This window comes from Aspergillus fijiensis, assembly GCF_003184825.1.
Source record: "Aspergillus fijiensis CBS 313.89 unplaced genomic scaffold BO72scaffold_62, whole genome shotgun sequence".
Classification (NCBI taxonomy): Eukaryota; Fungi; Ascomycota; class Eurotiomycetes; order Eurotiales; family Aspergillaceae; genus Aspergillus; species Aspergillus fijiensis.
Window position 1 is genome coordinate 54,246 of NW_024469038.1, and position 24,294 is coordinate 78,539.

The 24,294-nt window shown below is 52.8% G+C and overlaps 8 protein-coding genes across 8 annotated transcripts; 4 read left to right on the top strand and 4 right to left on the bottom strand.

Moving 5' to 3' along the window:
* Positions 1 to 261: 261 nt before the first annotated feature.
* BO72DRAFT_437859 (glycoside hydrolase family 28 protein) lies at positions 262 to 1,551 on the bottom strand. Its single transcript, XM_040943365.1, has 2 exons — positions 836 to 1,551; positions 262 to 766 (listed from the first exon to the last, which is right to left on the bottom strand). The coding sequence occupies exons 1-2, from the start codon at positions 1,463 to 1,465 to the stop codon at positions 308 to 310; spliced, it is 1,089 nt and encodes a 362-aa protein (XP_040797247.1). The 5' UTR covers positions 1,466 to 1,551; the 3' UTR covers positions 262 to 307.
* Positions 1,552 to 2,485: 934 nt separating this feature from the next.
* On the top strand, positions 2,486 to 6,302 carry BO72DRAFT_412959 (RTP1/Tango6 family protein). Its single transcript, XM_040942491.1, has 3 exons — positions 2,486 to 2,594; positions 2,653 to 3,247; positions 3,296 to 6,302. The coding sequence occupies exons 1-3, from the start codon at positions 2,522 to 2,524 to the stop codon at positions 6,147 to 6,149; spliced, it is 3,522 nt and encodes a 1,173-aa protein (XP_040797248.1). The 5' UTR covers positions 2,486 to 2,521; the 3' UTR covers positions 6,150 to 6,302.
* Positions 6,303 to 6,334: 32 nt separating this feature from the next.
* BO72DRAFT_412961 (RNA lariat debranching enzyme) lies at positions 6,335 to 9,223 on the bottom strand. Its single transcript, XM_040942492.1, has 3 exons — positions 8,919 to 9,223; positions 8,746 to 8,847; positions 6,335 to 8,681 (listed from the first exon to the last, which is right to left on the bottom strand). The coding sequence occupies exons 1-3, from the start codon at positions 8,973 to 8,975 to the stop codon at positions 6,633 to 6,635; spliced, it is 2,208 nt and encodes a 735-aa protein (XP_040797249.1). The 5' UTR covers positions 8,976 to 9,223; the 3' UTR covers positions 6,335 to 6,632.
* A 114-nt stretch (positions 9,224 to 9,337) lies between these two features.
* BO72DRAFT_246970 (ribonuclease P Rpr2/Rpp21/SNM1 subunit) lies at positions 9,338 to 10,209 on the top strand. The gene has a single exon (XM_040939981.1). The coding sequence runs from the start codon at positions 9,476 to 9,478 to the stop codon at positions 10,058 to 10,060; it is 585 nt and encodes a 194-aa protein (XP_040797250.1). The 5' UTR covers positions 9,338 to 9,475; the 3' UTR covers positions 10,061 to 10,209.
* A 148-nt stretch (positions 10,210 to 10,357) lies between these two features.
* BO72DRAFT_500203 (TIP120 domain-containing protein) lies at positions 10,358 to 13,637 on the top strand (the record flags this gene model as incomplete). The annotated part of the gene is made up of 3 exons (XM_040948887.1): positions 10,358 to 12,709; positions 12,777 to 13,115; positions 13,221 to 13,637. 3 exons carry the CDS (start codon positions 10,358 to 10,360, stop codon positions 13,635 to 13,637), a joined length of 3,108 nt encoding a protein of 1,035 aa, XP_040797251.1.
* A 297-nt stretch (positions 13,638 to 13,934) lies between these two features.
* BO72DRAFT_531203 (uncharacterized protein) lies at positions 13,935 to 19,942 on the bottom strand. The gene is made up of 2 exons (XM_040950343.1): positions 15,382 to 19,942; positions 13,935 to 15,318 (listed from the first exon to the last, which is right to left on the bottom strand). The coding sequence occupies exons 1-2, from the start codon at positions 19,932 to 19,934 to the stop codon at positions 14,175 to 14,177; spliced, it is 5,697 nt and encodes a 1,898-aa protein (XP_040797252.1). The 5' UTR covers positions 19,935 to 19,942; the 3' UTR covers positions 13,935 to 14,174.
* A 1,620-nt stretch (positions 19,943 to 21,562) lies between these two features.
* BO72DRAFT_451921 (uncharacterized protein) lies at positions 21,563 to 24,005 on the top strand. Its single transcript, XM_040945609.1, has one exon. The coding sequence runs from the start codon at positions 21,801 to 21,803 to the stop codon at positions 23,802 to 23,804; it is 2,004 nt and encodes a 667-aa protein (XP_040797253.1). The 5' UTR covers positions 21,563 to 21,800; the 3' UTR covers positions 23,805 to 24,005.
* BO72DRAFT_247000 (uncharacterized protein) lies at positions 23,857 to 24,257 on the bottom strand. The gene has a single exon (XM_040939982.1). The coding sequence runs from the start codon at positions 24,174 to 24,176 to the stop codon at positions 23,910 to 23,912; it is 267 nt and encodes an 88-aa protein (XP_040797254.1). The 5' UTR covers positions 24,177 to 24,257; the 3' UTR covers positions 23,857 to 23,909.
* Positions 24,258 to 24,294: the final 37 nt, after the last annotated feature.

Sequence of the window (24,294 nt, forward strand, 5' to 3'; positions counted from 1 at the left end):
GTGGATCGTCGAGTCCGTAAGCTGCTCCGAAGGTGCGTATTATCTATTGTGCCAATGTTGTGGCAACATCCTGGCCTTGGGGTTTGCTAGGAAAGATGGGAAATCTATTGAACTTCTACACTCAGTTATTGATAGGAAAAAGATTATATACTGTGGATATATGATTATAGAAGATAGGTTACTCAAAAAGGGGTATGTACAGTAGATGGCTGACATGGCTTGAAATACAGCTGAGACTCAGTGAGTCACTGAAAAATGGGTGTACTAAGCAAGTAGCCCCCAGACTAGGCCGACGAAGCTCCCTAACTTAACAAGACGCAACAGAGGGATAGTTCTTGCAAGCACTGGACTTCTTGCCGCCAGTAACCTTGACATCAGTCCAGGTCCAATCCTTGCAGCTACCGCTGCCACACAGGAGGTAGACCTCCGTGGCACCGCTCGCAACACTACCGGTCACGCCATCCAGTGTGATATCCGTGACCGACACACCGTTGGTAGGCTTACCGGTGGGCTTGCCATCCTCATAGTCCTGCTGGATGACCACTCCGTAGTCGGTGATACCGGACATGATAATGTTCGTGTATTTGACGTCGGAAACAGAGCCCGTGGCGCCGGAGATGGTCTTGATGCGGACGGCATTCTCAGAGTTGGACACGGTGGAGTGCTCGATCGTGACGTTCTTGACGGTGTTGTCGGAACGGCCACCCACCGAGCCGATAGAGAGGCCGTGGCCGCCGATGCAAGTTCCGCCGGTGAAGTAGATATTCTAAGCAGTAGACCATGGATTAGTGACTGCCTTGATCAGCCAGGGGGCCGGAGAAAGAGGCTGATATACTTCGCCGGAGTTGATTGCGAGACAGTCGTCCTGGTTGTGGACCCAGGGCTTGACGATGTTCACGCCAACCGAGTTGCCCACGTCGAATGCGTCGGTGTTGTGGCCACCAAGGCTGTCGCCATCAGCGTTGTTGATGGTAATATCGGTGAGGGTGATATCGTTTGCCTCGATACTGAAGGCCATGAGAGGGGTATTCTTGATCTCGAGTCCAGTGATGGAGGAGGAGTCCAGCCCGTGGGCGTAGAAGAACTTGGGCTTGGTCTTTCCGCTCGTTCCCTTACCATCCCACCAGCGGGAGCCATCGCAGTTGATGAGATGACCGGAGGCTCCGGTAACGGTGATGTCCGTGCCACTCATTGAGATCAAGGGACCCGCCCATTCCTCATAGCCAAAAGTGGTGGTGCCCTCGAAGGTGACATGAGTGCCGCTCTTGAGGCCGGTCAAGTCCAGCGTGGTTCCGGCAGGAACAGCAATGTTGTCGAGGACAATGGTCGAGCAGCTGGCCTTACCCGCCTTCGCAGCAGCAGCGGTGGTGAAAGTGCAACTGCCGCGAGCCTCTATGGGGGAAGCGGACACAAGAGTAGCCCCAGCAGCCAGGCTGTAGGCCACAAGAGAAGAGAAGGAAGGCATGGTGATTTAAGGAAAGTGTTTGTGTTTCTATAAGAAAAGAAAGCGAAAGGAACGAAAGTGGTAGAGAGTGATTGAGAGAAGGAGTGAATGATCGAGTGCTGTTGATTACTCTCGAGCGCCATGTTGACGTCTTATATGGTCCTGCTGGGTGAGCCTATCGCAGTGCTGCTCAATATCTTGTTCCCCTTTTGTCAACTGCGAATCACTCTCGCTCCGAGTGCTCACTCTACATGAAGTCAAGGCTAAGCTTAAACGGCATAGCTGGACCCCTTTGCAATCACTCGACCCTGATATCAATTGCAGTGCAGACCAGTATAGGGGTATTCTTCGGTACAGTACAGCCACAAACCGCTTGTCTTACCTGTGGTGGTCCAATGGCTTGCGTTTCAGGGTCCTGATGGCGCCTTCGGCTCGCCTGAAGATTCCCTGGCCTTAGGGTTGGTTGAACCTGGTTCAACCTGGTTGGGTCTAGTCAGGGTTCTGGTCGCAGTCCACAGACCACTGATTAAGCAATTTTACAAGCTTCGGCCTAGCGCTCTTGGTAAAAGCTCGGCTATACCAGTGTGGTCCTGTCGGCATAGAGTTTACGTACTAGCCGGTGACAGTGGGTTTTACTCCTTTTTCCTTCTCAAAACACAGGAACGAGACACCGCTAGACGGAGTGACTTGATAAGAAGATTTCCCTTTCGTTGATAAAACCGTTCTTAATCCTTACTCTGACCCAAACGCTGCTGATTGACAGACCCGAGGTTGATTCTCCCAGGCAAGAGGAGAAGAAAGAAGACTTGAGCCGGCAGTATATACTAGGTACAGTAAGTACACTGCAGCCTCCGTACAGTCCCTGATCATCATTGCAGGGTGAAGAATTAATCTGCAACCCACCAGTGGCGGCCTCTAACCGGATCCAGTTAGTCAGGGAAGCACGCGGAAGCCGCTCGTCACGCCCTGCCCGCTTAGATAATCTCTCCATCGGTTCACCCGTTCATGAGGTAGGAAGAAAGAATGATTCCATGAGATGATTATACAGCCAACCCCAGTTGTCCCGTCTCCAGAATCATGGGAGAATCTTTGCGGGTGAAGGAAGCCTTTGCGGCTGCCACCAGGTTTCTGGATCCTGTTCTCCAAAGAGGTATGCAGACCTGATAGCCCTTCCGTGCCGTTGATGTCGAGGCTAACCCAGTGTGAAGGGGAAATCCAAAAACATCGCGGAAAGTCCCTCCTGGACATTCTGCTAGGCAGCAACAGCTCTGAGACATGTGGAGAAGACGTGCCCAAACGAAGGATTGTCATTGGCAAGGCCTTGGAGATCCTAAGCTCCGTTCATACCGCCTTTGTGACACCACTGAGCGATGCCGATAACGAGGCCCTCCGCCACAGTTCGGCAGACGCAGAGGATGCTGCACTCGAAGATGCCAAGCGACGGCGGCTCCTCCATGCGCTGCTGGACTTGATCTCTCTAGAGGGTATCTACCCCTCGCTTTCGCGGGGAGTTGCGATCCCGCTTCAGAAAAGAGTCATATCGGTCTTGCCCGCAGGCGTCATCGCCCAGCAGGAGCAAGCTCCTGCGCACGAGAGGCCGCAGGACGAAACCCTTCTCGAGAAGATCATAATAGCACTTACCGATATAGTATTTGACTTACGACCGAGCATCCAGCCTGTAGTCCGTGGTCGTATTCTAAGTGATATGATCAGCGGGCTTTCGGATCTAAGTTACAATTCGATAGGGATGCTCGATGACCAAAAGTTACATTATCGTCATGGCCTTACCAAGCTGATCGAAGAGTAAGCTACTGCCAGGAGTGTATATTTATATTGACTAAGCCACGGCAGAACCCCCAGCACGGTAGTCCTTTCTACCCTCTCGCCGTTTCTTCAATCGGAGCCAGCCCCGTGGTTCAAATCAGTTGTCTCTGGTTTTTTATCTCGAATCCCCCTCCGGCCAGACGGGGTCTTACAGACCATGATGTTTCTAGCTTCTCAGCTTGCACCCTCCCTTGGGGTCGAGTCACAGACTCAAGTGTCCAATGGTCCTCATTTCACTGTACAAGCAATTATGCAAACATCCCGCCTACTGTCATCTGTACCACAAGGAATGGATACGGATAAGTACTTTACTGCGATCGCTCCACAGCTGTTGAATCTGATAGATGGCGAAGACCCGGATCTGCGGAAGACCGCAGCATATGTCGTCGGTAATGGTATCTTATCGAAGCGATCGTACGGGTCTCGTGGAACGATAGGCCATTCCATTTTCTTAGTACCTATCTTTGAGGCGCTCACCGCCAGCCTCAGCTCATCTTCAAGGCTATGGCTGACTAGCAGAGACGAGTGTCAAACGTCATCAGGACAGGTGTTGGTGGATGAGGCACTATTGATGCTGGCAATTGACAGACTGACCAGTCTAGTCCTCCAGCCTCCGAATCCAGGCCTCGTCAAGAGAGTCGTCCATCCAGTCCTTCTTCCCCTCTGGGGCCTGGCTTGCTATGCATTAGAACATCAAGCGACAGTGCTGCACGGAAAGGTGCTAACTATCTTACAAGCATACTTTGGTCTGTCAGGCGGACTAGAGCCATTGGAGAAGCTAGTCGATAACCTGCTCTGGGATGGCGGGCCTGCCTGGACTTATGGTATACAACCTCAAAAGTCTGTATCGCTAGTCAAGCGTGATTCGGCAGAAACAGGCCGTAACATTATCCGGCTCGTGGACAACTTGCAGTCGCGGGCAAAGCTGTTCCTAAGTGTCTTAGGTGCCGATCCTAATAGCGAGGTAAGGACGGGAGACATCTTCCTCTATGTCAGCGAGCGTTGGCTCGTGAGGCCCTCGAACGAATCAGAGATCCTCACCAGCATGAGACTTACACAAGAGGACGAAGACTCCAGCAATCTAATCCGCAAGCTGGTTAGTGCTAAGCTGGCTGAGACACTGCTGGATAATTTCAAGGATACACTATCTCGTCGTCCTCTCAGGGTACTCGAACTCATCAAGCAGATCATCGACGGCGAGCTACACGGAGCATATACTCGAAAGAAGAAGAGAACGGATCAGACATCCGGGAAAATGTCTCTTTCGTCTTTAGCCAGCATTGTCAACACCGGAGAAGCCGGACAAGAAGCAGATCCGCAATCGGATTCGACTGAATCCTTGCCCGCCGTATTTAGTCTGTTGTCGACAGTCCTCGCATCCCCCGAATTCACCACCTCCCCAGAGACAGTACCAGTGCTCGAAAGCATCAAATCCAAACTCGACGAACTCATCCCCTACCTCCCTCCCTCGCTATCCAAAGCCGGCACAACCGCCTCCATGCTCGCCGAGATCCAACTCAGCGAGCAGTCCAGCGATAGCACCAGTGCCGCGAAAACCTCCTCCGAGATCTCCGACTTCGAAACCCACCGCCGCGCACTAACGAACCTCAACTCCGACCTCGCCCCCATCCAAGCCGAGGGCTTCTCCCTCCTCTCCACCCTGATCAAGAAATCCTCCCCGGTCCTCGACATCCCCTCCACGCTTACCCTCCTCCTCTCCATCCTCACCGACCCCTCAGACGAACCGCTCACGAACGACGAATTCGTCTACCTCAACGCCATCAACCTCATCGGCACCCTCGCCTCGCGCCACCCACGCACCGTCCTCAAGACCCTGATCGACCGCTACATCGACCGCCCCGAAGCCAGCGGCGGGCACGTCGACCAGCGCCTGAAAATCGGCGAGGCCCTCCTGCGCACCGTCCAGGACCTCGGCGAAGCCCTCACCGGCGAACCCGCCCGCCTCCTCGGCGAAGGGATGCTCACCGTCGCCGGCCGCCGCGCCCACAAGCCCGAGGCCCAGAAAGCCCGTCGCGAACGTCTCGCCGCAGAACAGCGCAAGAAGGAGCGCGAGGCCCGTAAACAGGAGCGCGAAGCCAAGGAGATCATCATGCCGTCCGGCTGGTCCCTGGGGCCATCATCCCAAACCACCATCACCGACACCGCCACCAACCCTCTTGACGACGACGACGATGACGAGAAACACACCCCCGACCAACTCGCGCACTACGAAAACATCATCGCCGCCTGGTCGGCGGGCTCGAAATCCGACGCCGAGCCGGACGATCTCCGCGTGCGCGCGTCAGCCCTCTCCATCCTCGCTACCGCCATCCGCACCAACATCCTGGGTTTGGGGTCATCGATCCTCAGCGCCGCAGTCGACCTCGCGCTGGCCACGTTGACGATGGAGCCCGAGCCCGAGAGCGCGATCCTGCGCCGCGCCAGCGCGGTGCTCCTGTCGGATGTGCTGAAGGCCATGGACACCGTGCGCGAGGAGAAAGGCGCCGACGCACTGGGGTTCGGGTTCTCTTTGGCCGAGCAGAATTCTGCTGCTGCGATGAGGAATAACTCGACGACCGTGATAGGGAATATCCCGCGGATGCTGCGGACCCTCACGTTCGTGGAGAGCGGGGAGACGGATCCCATTGTCAGGGGTCATGTACGCGTCGTGGTTGAGAGTCTGGAGGCGTGGTTGGAGAAGGCTTTGATGTGGGGGATTGGGGCGGTGTCGAGGGGTGCTGCCGCTGCTGCTGCTGCTGATCATAACAATAATGAGGGCCCGAGGTTGGAGTTGGGAGATCGGATTGCCGGGCTGAGGATTGATCCTTTGGCTGGGACTAGGGAAGCGAGTCTACGCCCGAGGATTGAGGAGATTGAGTAGGGCATAAGAGATACATTGCTGTGTTGTTTGGGCTGAAGTTGGATCCGATTCTTGAACGGCTTCTAGCTTTTGTGGTCTTTCACCTTTGGAGGCTTCGGAACCATCTAGTTCTATGTTCTCGGACTCGAAAAGTCAACCGAAGATAGTATCAATGAAGTGCAGATGCATCTGATGAGAATTGATTGCCTCGTAAAAGCAGAAAGTGGCCAGTATTTGTTTGTCCAGTGACAAGCATTGTTTTCATACTACACACGAAACGACAAAGCGAAAACGAAGAGCTGTTTTGTCGACCCCAGCTATGCCAAGTCAAACGCATCACACCATAGAAATCATTGAGCAACCAGTAAAACGTAAGTCAAGCAGAACCCTCCCTCCCAGTACGCCTTCGTTTGCATCACCCCCAATACCGAAAGACAATAGCATCACAAACGAGATTGTCCTTGCTTCAACGCAGAGTAAATGGAGAACAGGAAGTCGTAAGTTTCAGTACGGAAGTCCGCGGCCACCACCACCACCACCACGCCCACGCCCACCTCCGCCTCCACGGCCGCGGCCGCCACGAAATCTGCCGCCGCCGCCCCCGCCGCGGCCTCGACCAAAGCCCCCACGACGTGGGCCTCGATCCCGGGGCCTGAACTCACTGGGTCGAGGGCCTGCGGCCATACGAGCTTGGCGTTCCTCGTCACTCATATGGAACTTGTTCTCGATCCCTATCAGCTCGCAGAACTGCGCGGTTTGCGGGTTAGTGTACTCGATGGGCTGCTCCTCCGTGTTAAGTGGGACAGCTGGGTCGTAGACTGGGGCCGTTAGAGTGAAGTTCTCGGGCACGTCCAGCTTTCCAGTCTGAACCACGTGTTCGTCCACCCATTTCTCCTCCTCTTCGATCAGCGGCTTATATACCTGATCGCCCTTGTCAGCCGGAGGCTTCGCGGCGGGGTCTCCGAGTTGAAGATCGTCAGCGAAGACACGGGTAATTGCTAGCCATTCTTTGTCGTACTGCAAACGATAAGGGCGTTCGGTACTAATGCCTTCTTGGTCGGAGATAGCTTCGATCTCGAGCAGCTGTAGGAAGTGGCGTTGAGGAAGGCATTTGTCAAGTGCCAGGAATTTAGTGGTCTTGTTGAAGATAGCATCGGGCAACAGTCCGTTCAATGGGTAAGATTCGGGCTGAGGGCGTGCGAAGCTGGCAGGAAGTTGATTGCGAATATCTTCAGGAATGTCAGTTCCACTAGCCGGCAAAGCCGGGTCAGCCTGCGTAGTAGTCTTTGAGTCATCGCTGGGGACTGCCTTGTTAGAAGAGGGCTCGTCGGTCTGTCCGGTCACGGGTGTAGAGGCTTTGTGAGGAGTCGTTTCCGCATCGGAGTCACTGTCCAGGTTGAGGTCGATCTCGTCGGAGTTCTTCACGGCTTCGGGTTTGTGCTCGGTCTTCAGCTTCTTGTTGGCGCTATCGCGTTCGATGCCGGTGTAGACACGACCGGATCCGTCCTCGCCGGTCTCGATTCTTTTCCATGTCAGATCGTGCGAAACGCTCGGTTTTAGAGCTGCATACTGGAGGGATTTATCTGCCAGAAATCGAGAGTTTTCAGCCGCCTCAGCCTTAGCGGCCACGGTGTGGAAATTATTCCATGCTGAAATCTTACTCTTGTCATCACTGGGTTCGTTGGAGATGTCCTTCTCAGATGGTGCTTCATCCATTTTTTCGATAGCCGAGGGTTGGCTTGCTGTTTCCGCGCTCTCGTGGTTGCCTGAAGGCTCCTGATCCGCGGCAGGTCGAGCTGGGAGAATACGCTCGGCCTGGGGATTATCATCGGGAAGCGCAAGGGCCGTGAGGAGAGCACCGTCCAAGCCGAAATGGTGCGGAGCACTCGAGGCGGGAAGAGGATCGGGTAGAGGAGCTTCAGCTTTCCTTTTAGCAGCCGGGTGTTCAGGGGTAACATACTCTCCATGAGCGACTATGGCGGCAAACTTCACATGCAAATGGGCGGAGAACCAATGGGCGGGACGTAGACGGTCAAGGACGTACTTGGCCGCAGGGTTGCCCAGTTTACCACTTTGGGAGTCTTCACGGAAGCCTCTCTTTGTGTTGAAGAGATACTCGGAATCTCCGCACAGTTCAACCTGCTTAGGCCAATCGTGAGATAAGCCCAGGTCAACCTGGGTACGAACCTGAAGTAGCTTCCGAACATCAAGCTCTCTCACGTGGTAGATGCCTGAAACATCGTCTCGATTATAAGGCAATCTCTCCGAATGCGGCTTTCTGTAGTCATAGCCCTTCCAGATACCAGACATGCCAGCGATGCGGAGGGGGCCGAACCGAAGAACGTTCGCTGCACCCAAGTAATAAATATTCGGGGCAACCCACCCTCCGTAGTAAAGTTCGAAGAGATGATTGCCAGCCTCATGGTTACCTCCGATGAAAATAGTCAGATAGGGTGCGGTGCGTTTCCCACTGTAGTACTCGTGAAAGTCGCCTAACTCCCTGTACTTCTGAGGTACAGACATGCAGGCAAGATCGTTGGCATTGCGGACGGCCTAGAGATTCAGTTGAGGAAAGGATTGTTACTGAGACCAAGCGAGGCGATCGCGGAAGACTCACCTGGAAATCGCCACCTATGATGACCACGTCAACGCCATCCCATCCTTTCAAGGTGGCGGCGTTCTCAACCGATGCGTATATGTCGTTGAGGCAGCCGTGTCCCTGCGAAGAGTATGTTGATTAATCTCGCAGCCTCCAAAAGTAGCGCTCGGGCCAGGCAATAGACCACTTACACAGCCTTCAAAAGCGACCCTGACAGAAGCAGGACTAGAGGTTTGTTGGGCCTCCATCGCACTGGAGGATGGCCTACTTATGGTCAAGTAGCCAAGTAGATCTGGGGGCAGGCGGAAAAGAAGCGAAGAATCCAACAAGCGAACACCCGCAGTTTGTTGTCAGAAAGAATTTTTGAAGACTTGTCTTCTTCTAAGTAAGGTCGAGAGAGATAAGTAGCTAGGAAGTGAGAGACCGGAGTCGAGAAGGTGAAAGAAAAATACAAAACAAAGAAAGCGAGTGGGCGAGCACGAGAATTGGAGGGAGAGCAAAGAAAGTCGAGTACTGAAAGTACCAAAGAAGTACCCAAAGAAGTAACACAACCAACGGACTGGCAAAGCGAGTGCGGGTGTTTGATTTGCTTGCTTTGCATCCGCCAATTCCTCTTTTTTGGGGGGGAGCACATTTTACCAATCAATCCCCAATTCACAACTGACTCTCTATCAGTTCGCCCTTTTTTCATTCACTTGAATTTGTATATCTTGTCCATTGCTTAGGCAACCTCTTTCCGAACAAAAATATGCCACTCAGTGATCATGCACCTAGGCTGGAATATCTGAAGAGCTCAGCAAGCTTTTTAGAGGCCGCAAGCCCATCGACCGCGGCCCATCTGATGTCCGTTCACCATAACATCATTCGCGACGAGTTCAAGCCCTTAAATCAGCGACAGCAAGAATTTGCTTGTGGAGCATGTGGGAGCCTCCGAAACTCCATGTCGACCAGGACTATTCAGGTCTCGAAGAGGAAAAAGAAGCTTGCAGGCTTGAGTGCTGAGGGGGCTACGGTTCTGATCTGCCTTCGCTGCCGTCGACGCACCGTCAAACCCTCCAAAAAAGAACCTGTTCGCTCCAATGCTCCAGTAGTTTCGGTGACTACGGTACCGAATGCAGTTGCGACTCAATCCTCAACGTCTACGAGGCCTTTGCCCGGACAGCCAGCCGCTGCACTTCCGGATCCAGATATGGCTGTCAAATCCGCGGAAAATGCCAGTAGCAAGAAAAGAGCCAAGTCTCGCAAGCAAGGTGGTCTGCAGGCACTAATGGCCTCGAAGCAACAATCTCGCCCGACCTCGTCCCTCGATCTCTTTGATTTCTTGCAGCAGTGAAGATCACATGACTGTTACATGTCACGTGACCGATGCGGACAATCGGGGAGTGTCTCCGGCACACTTTGGGACTAGCGCGGGGTTCCTCGGCTTCCAGTCGGTCGGTGCTTCCAGCTGAGCGTTCCCCTCGTAACTTAACTACTTCTCAGCTGGCTGGAAGCTCCACCAGCTCCTTCCTTTGTTTCTGTTACTTTCTTTCTTGCAGCTTTTCTCCGTACCTTAGCTTGGCTACACATCCTGTCCACCTCATATAGCCTGCCTTTTCGATCGTCGGTCGCTCCGTGTCTTATCAGCACAATGTCGACTTTCTCTCATGATGATGACGAGCACGATCCTCAGGCTGATGAGCTCCGGGAGACCGCTTTGGTCACGCTGGAAACGCTGATCAGTGCTTGCGGTCCCCAAATGCAGCCCTACATGCCTTTCGCCATCAACGCCGCCCTACGCTACCTCAAATACGACCCCAACGTGGCAGAAATCGAAGATGAGGAAATGAGTGGCACTCAGGACGACGGCTCCGAAGATGACGTAACGGAGGACCCTGATCTGGATGACGATGAGTTTGAGGACTTTGAGGAAGAAGGAGGATACAGTGATATTGATGACATGAGTTGGAAAGTCCGCCGATGTGCCGCCAAGTTGCTGTACAGCGTTATCTCGACCTTCGGCCATAGTCGCGCGCTAGATGAGGCATCCTTGTATCAACAAATTTCCCCCGCTCTTATCGCTCGATTCAACAAGGAGAGAGAGGAGAGTGTGAAGCTGGAAGTCGTTTCTACTATGACTGCTCTCATCCGAAAGACTGGTGAAGGCTCCATGATCATAACCTCCAATGGCTTCCTCGAGGCTGTGGGTGGCTCGAAAAATTCTAGGAAGCGCAGACGCCAGGATAGCGATGCAAGCATGATTGACTTTGAGCCAGGCATTGGCACCTCCTCCGCTGTCAGCACACCTATTCTCACTCCGGCTTCCCCTAAGTCTGGTGCGCAGGCAGAATTGTCTCGCTCTGTACCTACGATTGTGCAAAGCGTTGTCAAGATGTGGAAACAAGCTTCCGTGCCCCTGAAGCAGGCGATTATCGTCTTACTCAGAAGCTTAGCACTGGTCCGCTACGGCGGCTTGACTGATCACCTTCAACAGATCGAAGATCCTATAGCTGATGTCCTCAAATCTTCCGTTTCTAGCTCCTCCTCCACTTCGCTAGGGGCCTCTGCGAGTACCGGTACTCTCCAGACCGAAACCCTCGGTCTCATCTCCGCAATTGCCGAAACACACACGTCGGGTGCTCTTTTGCCTTTCTTGATCGCCCTGATTCCTGGTGTTATTGGCGCTGTCAATGATCGTAACTACAAAGTCAGCAGTGAGGCACTGGGTGCCGTGGAACAGATTGTGAAAGCACTTACGCCTCCTCGAGTTGCCAGCACAACCCAGGATCTCGCAACTCAGCTGGATAGATTGTACGATGTGGTTCTTGCACGTATCACTGATACCAGCGCTGATCTCGAGGTTCGGCAACGTGCGATTCACGTCTTTGGCGTGCTTCTGGCACGTACCTCCGGCGAAAATGGTTCGACATTTATCTCCCTTGATCGTCGTTCGAAAGGCCTCGCAGTTTTGGTTGATCGCCTTCGAAATGAGACCACACGCCTTGCAGCGGTTCGGGCAGTCGATGATGTTGCTATTCTCTGCGCTCGTGGCGCAGACGTTACTGCATCCTGGGTCGGCGAAGTCACAGCAGAGCTCGGAGCACAGCTGCGGAAGTCGGATCGCGTTCTTCGGGGGGCCAGTCTAGAGGCTCTGCGCAGCCTGGCCATGAATCCTAACACAAAGGGCCATTATGACGCTAGCACCATGAAGGAGCTGGAAGACTGTCTTCTGCCACTCATAAGCGCTGAGGACTTCCATTTCCTCGCTCCATCACTTATTATTCTCGGGAAACTTATACCTGGCAACGCCGAGCTCTTGGTCAATGACAATCTGGTTTCTGCACTCTGTTCCGTTGTCCTTTCGCCCCTCGTTGGAACAGTACTTAAGGCCATGCTTCTGGTGGTGAAAGTCATCGGAGAGGCAGGCGCAGGAGCAGCATTGATGAAGAAACTTTTGCGGGATGTTGGCATTAACGGTGACACCTCTGTTGTCGGGCGAGCCATTGGGACGCTTCTCGTGCATGGCGGGTCTAACTTGGGTGTCAAGATGGAGGACTTCATGACCGAATTACACACCGCACCAGACGCTCAGCGAAAGTGCCTTGCGCTCGCTATTTTGGGCGAAATTGGTCTTCGAATGGGCGCTAGCTGTTCGCTAACTCCAGAACTTTTCATCGGCCACTTCAATTCCAAGTCAGACAAGGTCCGCTTGGCTGCGGCTGCAGCTCTGGGAAATGCGGCGGCGGGCGATGTGAAAGCATACCTACCTAACATCCTGGGTGGGTTGAAAAAGAGCGACCCGCAGAGCTACCTGCTGCTTCATTCGGTGAAAGAATTGTTACAACATCCTGAGATCGTCAGACCTGACCTAGCTCCTTCCGCGGCCAAGCTTTGGCAGGCACTGCTGGTGGTCTCCGAGGTGGAAGACAACCGTGCTGTTGGCGCGGAATGTGTTGGTCGCCTGGCCCTCATCGATCCCAGTGCCTACATCCCTCTGTTCCAGGTAATCTCCCGCTACTAAACTTTCCCGCATCAAATCGGAACGTGGCAGGACCTAACGATGAACATAGGATCATTTCTCCAACTCAGACGCCAGTATCCGTGGTGTTGTCATCTCTGCCTTCCGTTACACTCTCGCCGACTCCAGAGATACCTACAACGATGTCCTCCGACCCACCATCGTCCCTCTTCTCGTCAACATGCTTAGTGACCCAGACCTGGGCAATCATCGTCTCGCTCTGACAACATTGAATTCCGCCATTCACAACAAGATGGACATCCTCCTTCCCCACCTCAATGAGCTCCTCCCCGCCGTCTTCGAGGACGCCAAGCTCAAGCCTGAACTCATCCGTGAGGTGCAAATGGGCCCCTTCAAGCATCGCGTCGACGACGGCCTGGAACTCCGCAAGGTAAACCGCACACAGCCCCTTTCATAGCTCTCTCTCTCTCTCTCTCTCCACCCCACCCCTTTCCCATGAGCCAGACCCAAACTGACAGCTTTCCTTTGAAAAAAGTCCGCCTATGAGACGCTCTACGCTTCCCTTGACACAATCTTCACCCTGCACCACATTGGCGAATTCTTCGACCGCATCCTCGCCGGCATCGATGACGAGCAGGACATCCGCACCATCTCCAACCTGATGACCTCGAAGCTCATCCACATCGCGCCCGAGGAGACCCAGCGCCGCCTCGATGCGCTCTCGGAACGCTACACGGCCATCCTGTCCTTCAAGCCCAAGGAGAACGCCGTCAAGCAGGAGCTCGAGAAGGCGCAGGAGGCCTCGCTGGGCGTCCTCAAGATCAGCCGCGAGTTGAGCAAGGCGTTCCCCAGTGCCGAGGTCGCGGGTGAACACCACAAGTGGAAGGCCTATGTGGAGTGGATCCGGAAGACCTTTACCGCCCAGATGAAGACCATCGAGGCAGAAGCGTAGTGTCGCTACTGGCCTCGACCGACCGCTTTAACTGAACGTGGAAATGGCGCGCTGATGCCGGCCGACAGAAGGCCTGGAATCACCTTGGCAGCTTTAAATCGCATAAGCAGAATCACAGTCACAAGGTGCACATTATCTAGACCGGACGTATATTTTAGCAGTAGTGTGCAAGTGTGCAGTTTTCAACATCAAGATGTTCGCTACGTAAGTCTTGTAAAAGGTCCTCGTCTAGGCATTGCACAGCAAGAACTTCCCTTCCATGCAGTGAGGTGGGAGAAAATTAGAATTGTATTAGAACAAGTACCAATGCAATGCACAACAAAAGCCCAGGGGTAGTCCGCTCGAAAGTCAAATGCTCAAGTCACACAACTCCTGGTATGCAAGCCACTTGGGTCAAAAACATCAAGTGTGACGCCATCCATCCAACATGAAGATCGACACCGAGGGGGAAAAATGTGTACACGAAATAAATAGAAAAGCAAAACCACCTTCAATGCCAGTAAAACTCCATATCCTGCAAAATTAATGCCGCCGGTCTCATGCCGTGATCGCCTTCTTCCGGAGCACACCAAGCTTCTCGAGTTTGGCCCAGGCCCGGTCCATGTCAGAACCGTCTTCAAGAGATGGCCGTAGTTCCAATCCATCCAGGATTTTGATGGACCCACCACTGCCTGCATAAAGCATGAGCTCGAAGATACTGCGCCGCAATCGTGTCGCCTCGTCCAAGTGAGACAGGTGCTTCTGGTCTGCCACTGGGTCCGCTAATGGAAGGGTATAGGGGTCATGGATTTCGAGTTCTTTTATGCCATCCGACTTATCATCTTTCCTCACAGCAACCGATGAATTCAGGTCGAAATTCTTGAACTCGGCCAGAGCCGATGGGATGTCCGAGTTGACGTTGCGCTGGGAGCGGTCCTCCCTAATTTTAAGCTTCTTTGTGTTGGCTGTGCCGCTTTTGATGACTGCAGTTGGGTAGAACCGCAACGTAAGCGGGTTTCCTCGGGTATCAATTTTCTGGAGAGAGCAGACTCTCCCTTTGTTAGTCCGTCCTATGCGACCCAGGACTTGACAAAGACGCCTGAGTCTGGTAATGTTGTTGCCAGCGATCGTCAGTCTGGATAGACATTTCATGCCCACCAATTCGTTGACTCCCTTGAGTGAGTTAAAGTTCATGTTCAAGACCACCACATTGGGGAAGCTTGATGCGAAATCTTCCGGAAGGTCTTGTAAGCTGCATGAAGCGATGTCCAGGAGCTGCAGGCTCAGAAGGGCGTTGGATGGTGCAAGACAGCGCGGTGCCAGCCTATTAGAGGAAAGAAATACTTTGCGTATGTCTTGCGTCAAGCCCAAGTCAATATCAAATAGGCCGCCATTGCTACCACTCATCTGCTCTCGAGCAGATAGAACTTCCAGTGAGTGACATGTAGCAAGCCCGGAAATCGTACTCAAAAAGTTCTGGTCCACGTAAAGGAGCGTCAACGACGGGAACATCGAGATGTCAAGGCTGCGCAATACATTGTTCGAGACTTTGAGCGATTGTAGATTGAAAAGAGTCGCCGACGCAGCGAACTCATACAGTCTGTTGTAACGAAGGTCAACCGTTGTGAGAGATGAGAGGGAACCGATGTTGCGTATAGACGTGAGCTGGTTGTGGCTAAGATCCAATGTCTCGAGCCGAGTCCTGTTGGCGCGCGAAAAGTGTTAGCTACTTTCAGCAATGGCATCCAAGTTCTGGACCACTTACAGCTCCGCTCGACCAAAGTCAAGCTCCTCGAGCTCATTATTTCTGAGTTGCAAGCTTAACAATCCATCCAAGTCGAAAATGCCACTGATGTCCTTAATGTTGTTGTCATTTGCTCTGAGCTCCCGAAGGTGAATCAAATTACTGAATGCACCGAGACTCTCCAATCCGTTGCCAGACACGTCAAGATATTGCAGATTCGTCAAGTGGCCCCAGGCCGTAAGGTTAGAGAGACAATTATCTTGGATATTGAGTGTCCTAACCGTTTGGGGCACGCCACTTAATTGGCCTATATCATTGCCACAGACGTCCAGCTCTTCGAGACATGGGCAGTAATCACACAGTTTATGGAGTGTAATCAGGCCCTTGTGTCGAAGAATCAGACGGCGAACGTTCTCCCAGTGCGGCTCCCACGGTTCCGCCTCAGTAATATGTTTAAGCAGTTCTTCCGTTGCCAATGCGAATGTTCCATGGACTTGGCGCAGTGACGTAGGATGAGTTCGCTGCGCAACATAGCTTACCTCCAGATGAAGGGAAGGATCAATCTGGTCAACGGTGAAGTCGGGTAAGGAGCTGAGGTGAAAACTGTGGGCTGATTCCTGGCCATTGTTCTCAAGGCATGCCACTGATGTATCCGCGTTCCTTTGTGGGGTCCAATCGATCGACCCCATGTCTCTCCGAACCAGACTCAGAGCCTCTGGAAATTCCTCTTCCTTTGTTCCTTTGCCAGGAGTGAACGGTTGACGAGTCAAGGATGTCCTATTGTCGGGTGATTCAGGTTGGGGTAACAATAAGCTCTTCTGAGTTTGTGTGAATCCTAACGGACTGTTGCCGGGTACGTTGGAATTCGTATGAGGCTGCAGGTTGCCTCGGGCTTGCAGAAGCTTTGCAGGGCTCTCTGCGTCGCTGTATGCAACGTGGGAGACAAGCGGGGACGAAAAGCTTATCGTCACAACACGCGCTTGCTGGCGGCCATTCCCCAAACGTTGAGGTGGTTTCGATAGTCGTCCTTCGTGAAGCTGAATCTCATGCTCCACCTCGCTGATAGTTTTGCTCGATTTGCGGGCGTCTGTACCCCAAGAAGTTGCTTTGGTTTCAGAGTCGGAAACGTTGGAATCAATGGGTGCTTTGGACCGCACTGAGCTGTCGTCGACCGAAGTGCCTGTATCTCTGAATTGCGACTGGCGCATCAATGATTTCGTCGAATAACGAGGTGAACTTAGTGGACTTGAGTGGTGGTCATTCTCGAGCCGAATAGAGTCCTTTGTTCTTTCGGGAGAGGTGGAGCTCTGCATTCGCATCATCTCTTGCAGTTCATCAACACTGAGGTCAGGAATGTCCTTGAACGGATCGTCTTCACTATCTTCGCCCTTGGGCTTCTCGGAAGTTGGTTTGGGTTTCTCCCGAACCCACTGATTCTTGTCCCGGTCATAGGTCAGCCCATTCACTTGTTCGGGTATAAGTCGCGAGACGACATCGGATGAGAGAACACCCTTTGCATGCGAACTCTGTGAAGAGCCGGTGGGGACCGAGCGCGCACTGAGGCTCTTGGACGATACTTGCGTATTGATGGTCAAAAGTTCGGGCAGGTCATCATCCTCCTCAGGTTCACCGGCTGAGAATCCATCACGCTGGCGGAAGTCTAGATCAGCCGACTGCAGGTCGAGCTCATGGCTCTCGCCTTCCTCTGTTTCCGCATCGTGTAGACCGCTGCTGTTATCATTCGGATGATCCCGGTCTTGGTGCAGATTCAGAGACATGGCGGATGCGTTGACCCCAAACTCCTGGTCATCGACCTCCTGAAACTTCTTGAGGTGGCTTAGGATCCGTGGGCTTTGTTGTTGGGGCTCCCTCAGTCTCCGCATGTCCGTTCCTTCGCGACTAGGAGGCCGCGAAAATTCCTCCCGAGTCGATTCGTCTTCATAGCTTCCGCTTTCGTCGATATCTTCCTCTGCATCAGATTCCTCTACGCTAGACAGACCGCCTGCGGACCTGCCTTTGGATCGAATGATGTCCATGATCTTGGTCGCTTCGTTCAGGAAGTCTTGAGTGGTGATTGAGCCCTTACGGCCACCTTCATTGATACCATTCACCCTTACCATGGGTATTGCGCTGTCCTCGGGGGAACCTAGGTCGATGGAATCGGCATACTCAGCCCGCGAGTAAGCCTTGCCTGATGACGGCCTTTTTCGTGAAGCAGACCGCCCTTGACTTGTGGTTGGAGTTCGCGGTCGAGGGGACGATCGGGAACGGACTGAGAATTGATGATCTTGGTCATCATCACATCTCACTCCTTGCTGGACCAAGCTTCGCTGGAGCAAGGATATATTATCTGGATCCTGAGCCGTATTTTCAGCAGGATCTTGTCTCGAATTGTAAGACCTAAGGAAGGTTCTGCGCCTCTTGGGGGTTGGGTCTTTAGCAGGCGTGTTCGGCGTTGTATCGGTCTCTGACGGGTACATCTCCTCTACTCTTGCCAGCCCTTGATTTCTTATAGCCTTGGAACTTGAGGTGATATCTGACAAAGCCGTAGACCTCGAGCCCCTGTTCGATTTGTTGAAGTCGGAACTATGGCTGTTCTGTCTATACGAGCGGCGCCGCAGAAATCTTCGCTCAACAGACTGTTGTCGCGGCGGTTCTTGAGTAGGCTCCACCATCTCACTATTCAAAAATTTGGGTTCATACGGACTTGTGTCGGAAAAGTCAAAATTGTCCAGCTGGCCGTCACCGAATTTGTTGATACGCGGGGTCGGGGTATTGCGCGACCGCGGTCTTTCATGTCGCCGTGAAGATGGCTCACCCAGAACCTCATGGTTGACGGTAAGAAAACTTCTTCCTTCGCCCTTGCGACGAGCTCCCTCTGATGGCGAGTCTGGTTCATCATCCTCGGACATACCCCCAAATGTCTCTTCGAACTGGCTCATCCTGCGCAAAAGGCGATTGTTGGTGAAGGTATCATGGTTTCCGAAGAGCTTGAGCGGGCTTCCAGAGGAGGGCATGGCGTCTGGTTTCAAGTGATCGGCGCTGGATTGCAGGAGCTTCGGCGCACCAACATGGGCAGATGAGGGTCGTGGGAGCGTTGGTGGGTCGGTTAGAGGATTGGGTTTTTGGTAGAATGGGGGCGAGCTTCGGATTCTGGAGCTGGCAGGAAGAAACGGCGAGAGGCGCTCAGAAGGGAAGGTGGGCGGGGAAAGACGAATTCTTTGGAAAGAACCTTCGTTCACCTCTTCTTCCCTCCGCAAGTTTGCGAAGGCTCCTCTTCCCCGGTAATCTAGCGTCCCCATGGAGAGGTCTTTTGGTAGAGAATGACTCGTGACATCGAGCAAGTCATCCTCCGGCATGGTATCCACCGCGATTTCTGGCTGTTGGTGAATCAACAGGCTGTCACTCGCTGGAGATTCTGGTCGGTCCCAGGGTGAAAGGTGTAGTCTCTCGAGCTTGTTTGTCACCTGTTTCAGTGCCGATTTAATGACCTCCGACGTAGTCTGTCCGTCAACTGTGTTCGTGCGTGTGAACGTGATTGGTGTTATGTCTTCATTGCGCAAATCCTCCATGCCGCTCGCGGTTCTTTGTTGTGTGTCGGCGAAGGAAACGTCGAGGTGTTCGTCATTTTCTGGTGAGGGTCGCTTTGATTCTTTGCTCATGGCTCGCATCCTGCTGCGCGACCCTGGCGACCCTGGCGAACCTGGCAACCTTGGTGATCCTGGCGACCTTGGTGATCCTGGCGACCTTGGTGATCCTGGTGATCCTGGCGAACCCAGCGGACTGCTCCGAGCCTCTTCCTGCTTCGGTGACGACTTCGGACTGTGGCCCACTGAATCTTCGTCGTTGTATGCGCCAAATGATGAAGGATCTTGGAAACTGGCATCGTCATAGCCTACTGGGGTCGTAAAGTGCCACATACTGTCTAACTGTTTCAATCGCGATAGCGCCTCCTCGTGCGTCTTTTCGGTGCCCGGGGTCGGAGGTTTGAAAACACTCTCCAGCCCAATCGGCGCAAATAAGTCGCGCTGCTCCCCAGCGGCGATGTTTCCGTGCACCAGTCTTCTCTTCCATTCTGGGGTGCCTTCCTTGCCTTTGCCCTTATTTGGTCTAACCTGAACCGTGCTTTGTTGTTCCGATTCACCGGAGACATTCGAAACCGATCGCAACGGCGACCTCGTGTCCATGGCAGACGACTGTTTACGGAGCGAGGGCGGGTTCGGGATCGGTTTCGGGCTGCTCTTGTTGGACTTCTCTGGGGGAGGGAGCGGCGATCGTAGCTTGGAGGGGGTCTTGGGGGTACGAGGGGTCTTAGGTGTGGGTGGTTCACGTTTAATGAAGTGGCACGGTCTGGAAACTTTCTTCCTGAAAGAGTCAGGAGAAGGGCCGACGGAGCGACGCGCGGGAACAGGAATGCGACTAGGAGAGTTTTGTAGGCTAGACCGTCGGGAATGGGTGAATGATCGGGATAGGATTGGGCTGGTGGGAGTGCCGGGCGTTCCAGGAGTTCCAGGTGCAGGGACTGGGACCCAGTCGTCTGTAAGATTCTCCAGCCATCGAGGGTTGTTGCTCATTTTCTGAAAGGTTTGCGATCACCAAAGCTGGGGGGTGGAAGTTAAGGAGAGGGGGGGGGAGGGGGGTAGTGGTCTCGGAGGTTGGGCGGAGGGCAAGCTGGGGACAGCGCGTCGCGATTCACAATGTCCGTGAATGCAAGCACAGCGGAAATTAACAGCTGCAGGGCGACCATGGGTCAAGGAACCCTCATCCAAGAATAGAAATGGAGAAATAAATCAAAGGCATTGAACACCACCAACAATGAAGGCGTATAAGGATGTTGCGGGAACATGCGAGACAGAGAGACACACACACTTTGGGAGGGTTGGGAATAATCAATAAATTGTTTGATGGACGATGCGGGAGTAATATTGATAACAGGTAGAGCTAACCTACTGTAGATGTGGTCGGGGCAACCTTACCGTATTTAATACCGGGCTGGCTATACTTACTTCCTACTTTTCGATTGTTTTGAGTCTACAGACTAACTTACAGACTATCTTTCGATCTTTCAGTTTTCAATTTCCAGTCTGTTTTTCTTTTTTCTTCCCCGCCACGATGGAACTGTCAGCTCAATCACTTTATCCACTTTTTTATCTCCCCGTGATAAATCACAGGTGGCAGTGTGGCACGCATGTGCTTCCCTGAGACCGTGCTCGTCCCCTACATCCTTTCCTATCTAATTTTACCTTTTAAACCCCCCACCCCTCGAGGGGAAATGACCAGTCTCATGCCTTGCTTGGGCTCGATCCATTCCTCTTTATCTGTAAGCTACTGCAGTACCTACAGTAATGGAGTACATTACGGCGTAAATTACAACCTGAAAGTTGAAAGCTTGCGTTCTGGTGCGTTGGCATCGGACCCTCTCCAGCCAATTGCAGCTCCAAGTCCGATATAGTCAACGAGCACCTTGTCGGGTCTAGTTCATATACAGTGCTTCAAGTCTCATGCTCAGCAGTTGACATTGTGTCGGCGCGAGGGATCGATGAGGGAAGATCTCAGGCCAACCCTGCAAGGTTGCAGGTTGGGTGTTTCAGGTTCCTCGACACAATTTGCCCCAAAAGCATGGCGCTCTTTCAAGTCCCAGACCAAGCTCTCGTGTTGGGTTAGGAAGAAACCATACGTAAGATGGGCACAAAACTGGCTTTTTCTTGGCCAGAGTGTATCGCTAGCGTTGGGTTTGTTAGTAGGCATCTGGTAAGGACCCAGCGAGTCCTAGGGCTACAGTTCCTTGCATAAAGCGCACTACTGGCCAAAGAACTGAAGCCAATTTGATTCGATTCCTGTATAGAGAATGATAAAATTGGCTGTAGATATTATGTTATCGGCATCTGCGCAACAACAATGATACTAGCAGGGCTAGAGTTCCCTGTTTCCTAGGGGTCCAGCCAGAACCCCACAACCTCAGGCAATGAGTACTGTGGGAAGATGCGCTAGCCTCAATTGAGGGCTGCCATGAACCTATTGTAAGCAGTAACTTATCACTTAAACTCACGACTGATTACTTGTAGCTTGTACTTAGTTAGGTCCACGAAAGTCCTCGGTCCCGATTAAATACAATGCCGAAAAGGGTAAGTAACTAGTCAACAATTGACGGGTGCTGACATAAACCCAGCCAACGACACGTTGCTGGGGCATCCACCCAATCCACGCGTTAAGTGGTTTTTCTTCTCGCGTGACAGCCAGACAGCAGCCTAGACACTTCGAACAGTTTGGAGCTGAGGATGAAAAGATGATGTCCTGACAATCACTTACTTCAGAAGCTATGAGGGTCACTCTACAATACGAAAATCCCCCATTCTCCGCCAGATGCAGCCAGTGCCAAGCTGCTGCACCCTTGAATTCCCCCTATCCGAACGATCAATGAATGCATCATCATTTCACCGATGCCACCTCGTCGCCCAATATCCCCGCTCTCCTTCGATTCATGCTCGCTACCCCAACCGGACAGTGACCTCGACACTCTTGCTGGCTCCGATGACGACTTAGATCCTACTGAGCGTCTGGCTCGACATCGGAGAATTGAGAAGCTTGCTGAAGCTTATCTACAAGGCTCACCGCTTTTTCTTTTGTCTGCATCGCTTCGAGGACCTTTCGACAATGGATGGGTCAATCCTTGGAGAAAGGATCGGTGCAGGTATGGCGGATCGGAGGGTACCGAGGATGAAAATCAAAAACGGCCAGTGATCCCGGAGACGAATCCGCGAAAACGACCACTATACCACCACGAGTCTCGTGATACGCAACGCTCGCAACCTTCCACTCAACATCCCGAGACAATTCCGAATCTAGAATCCGGGAAGGATTCGACCACAGGATCCTCTAACAAACGAGCGCGGGGCAACAGCAGAGATATACGAGTTGCAAGCGCCACACCTAAAGATACATTTGTCTCCAAGGGCCACCCGTCTCCACACACAAACAGAGGTTGGCTGAAGAAGGACTGTGCCGGAATTGGGTTTCGAACTGTCAATCCGCCGACATCCCCTACGGCAACTATATCGTCTCGCCGTCAGGGAGCAAAGGACAACATCATACAAGTACCCGCGACTGACTACCGATGGGCAGTCAGGGATCATCGGAAAGATTTTGATCACTTGCGCGAGGACAAACGTGATGTTCATCGTGTACCGGACAGTGTCAAGGTTCCTGCCTTCAAGGAGCAGCGCAGTAGTCAATCTGATCCTCAAGGAATTTCTTCCGATGCAGCAAACCAGGAAGGCTCGCTTTATGTCCTTTCCTCGTCCTCGCACCTGCCGAAATTTGAGTACCGGCGCGCAAAGACCTCCGGACACGGCAAGCAGGAGGCCAATTCTACGTCTGCGCATCAGAAGCAAGAGGATCGTCCCAATAAAATCGATATGACTGAGGACAACGACCATCAATGCCATGATAATCGACCCTCGCACGGCGCATCTCCGGAAGACGCTATCCGGCTCGACTCGCCCGATCCCCCTGCCGCAGATGAGAAGAGTGCGCCTGCTTCTCAGCCGCAGGTTACAGATGAAGTGCAGGTCACAGATGCTGCTACATCGCAAGTCATCTCATCGACAGAGAGGGCATCGTCCAACTTCGAGCATGTAGCGGCAAACGTGAGTGACAAATTACCCTCAGCGCAACATAACCCCCTGAATCCAGCCATTACGCACAACGCTACCTCGCTACATACGATCTCTGCCGCAAAGGCTCATACTCAGAGTGACGAAGAGACTATTCCCGACCCGCAGTTCAATACACAGGCCGCTCTTCTTCACGCCCAGATATCATTTCAGAAAGACCTTGAAAGCCCAGAAAATACTCCTGGTCGGGCTGCAAACCCAAGTTCTATATCTCGCAATGATATCACGCCGTTTTGCAGAGTGGCTACACCCGGTGGGCTCGAGAACATGCCAGGCAACAAGGCACCCGGGACGATGAAAGGCCCCGTGATGAGCACACAATACCTCATTGACGCCGTCACGCCATTCACGCTCAGTACTGAGAAGAGGTCTAAACCTCGATTTTTGACTCCACAATATCCTGAGTCTAGCACTAAGCCAGGAAGATCGTCTTTCGAGGGGGCTTTATCCTCCCCCATCCCGGACTATGCCAATGACGAGAGCCTCAATATTGAATCATCTCAGCCGCCGGATCATGCGGATCTCTTAGATCCCACTCAGGGAGAAGATTTGGAGATGACCTTCTCCGGAACTATGCGTACCACGGGTGAGGACGGTCAGGGAGGCGCGATGGGTGCTGAAAGTTTCAACCTCAACGAAGCAATTGCTGAGGCCGGGAGCTGGTTAAAGGAAAGCTTCGACATAGGTCAGGAAATCAAACGATGCGCACATCCGAATAAGAAGGGGTCATCCTCTGGCACAGGCCGGTCAGCGGTAAGCCTAGATGCTTGAGAAAATCATTGATGGTGACTTGGTTTAGAAGACGATCACGGCAATCACTTGCTTGTGGCGCCACGAGGCGGTCTTGGTTCTCTGGTAGTCTTCTTGTACATTGAGCTATTTCTTTTTTCTTTCCCCCTTTTTTGCGGGCATAGCTTTCATCCGGGCTTCATAGCGACATAGACGCACATTATGAGATATGATATCCTTGTGAATATAGTTTATTGAATACTTGACGTCTTTTCTCCTGAATCCCTCTTCCCATACGGTTCGAAGTGTCTTGAGACCGTTGAAGATCGGTTGGTTATGATGTGATACACTCTGAGAAACGCAGGTTCGTGCCTGCAAGAATATACAGAAATGCCACCACCACGAACCCACCATGCAATTGACATCAGAGACAAGAACCGATCAAGAGCATAGTTCCCGGTCCTATGCCAGATAGGTTCAAGTGCTATATCAAGCTTGCAACTAACTGCAGTGCACTTCGACCTCCACAAAA

Excerpts from the sequence above, each read along its gene's own strand:
- BO72DRAFT_412959 (XM_040942491.1), top strand. The coding sequence starts at position 2,522 with ATGGGAGAATCTTTGCGGGTGAAGGAAGCCTTTGCGGCTGCCACCAGG. Across the intron at positions 2,595-2,652 it reads GGATCCTGTTCTCCAAAGAG|GGGAAATCCAAAAACATCGC; the intron begins GTATGCAGACCT and ends CCCAGTGTGAAG. Across the intron at positions 3,248-3,295 it reads CTTACCAAGCTGATCGAAGA|AACCCCCAGCACGGTAGTCC; the intron begins GTAAGCTACTGC and ends AAGCCACGGCAG.
- BO72DRAFT_451921 (XM_040945609.1), top strand. The coding sequence starts at position 21,801 with ATGCCACCTCGTCGCCCAATATCCCCGCTCTCCTTCGATTCATGCTCG.
- BO72DRAFT_531203 (XM_040950343.1), bottom strand. The coding sequence starts at position 19,934 with ATGAGCAACAACCCTCGATGGCTGGAGAATCTTACAGACGACTGGGTC. Across the intron at positions 15,319-15,381 it reads GACTTTGGTCGAGCGGAGCT|GACTCGGCTCGAGACATTGG; the intron begins GTAAGTGGTCCA and ends GCGCGCCAACAG.
- BO72DRAFT_437859 (XM_040943365.1), bottom strand. The coding sequence starts at position 1,465 with ATGCCTTCCTTCTCTTCTCTTGTGGCCTACAGCCTGGCTGCTGGGGCT. Across the intron at positions 767-835 it reads TCGCAATCAACTCCGGCGAA|AATATCTACTTCACCGGCGG; the intron begins GTATATCAGCCT and ends TCTACTGCTTAG.
- BO72DRAFT_247000 (XM_040939982.1), bottom strand. The coding sequence starts at position 24,176 with ATGGTGGGTTCGTGGTGGTGGCATTTCTGTATATTCTTGCAGGCACGA.
- BO72DRAFT_246970 (XM_040939981.1), top strand. The coding sequence starts at position 9,476 with ATGCCACTCAGTGATCATGCACCTAGGCTGGAATATCTGAAGAGCTCA.
- BO72DRAFT_412961 (XM_040942492.1), bottom strand. The coding sequence starts at position 8,975 with ATGGAGGCCCAACAAACCTCTAGTCCTGCTTCTGTCAGGGTCGCTTTT. Across the intron at positions 8,848-8,918 it reads GGGTCGCTTTTGAAGGCTGT|GGACACGGCTGCCTCAACGA; the intron begins GTAAGTGGTCTA and ends TACTCTTCGCAG. Across the intron at positions 8,682-8,745 it reads TCATAGGTGGCGATTTCCAG|GCCGTCCGCAATGCCAACGA; the intron begins GTGAGTCTTCCG and ends CTGAATCTCTAG.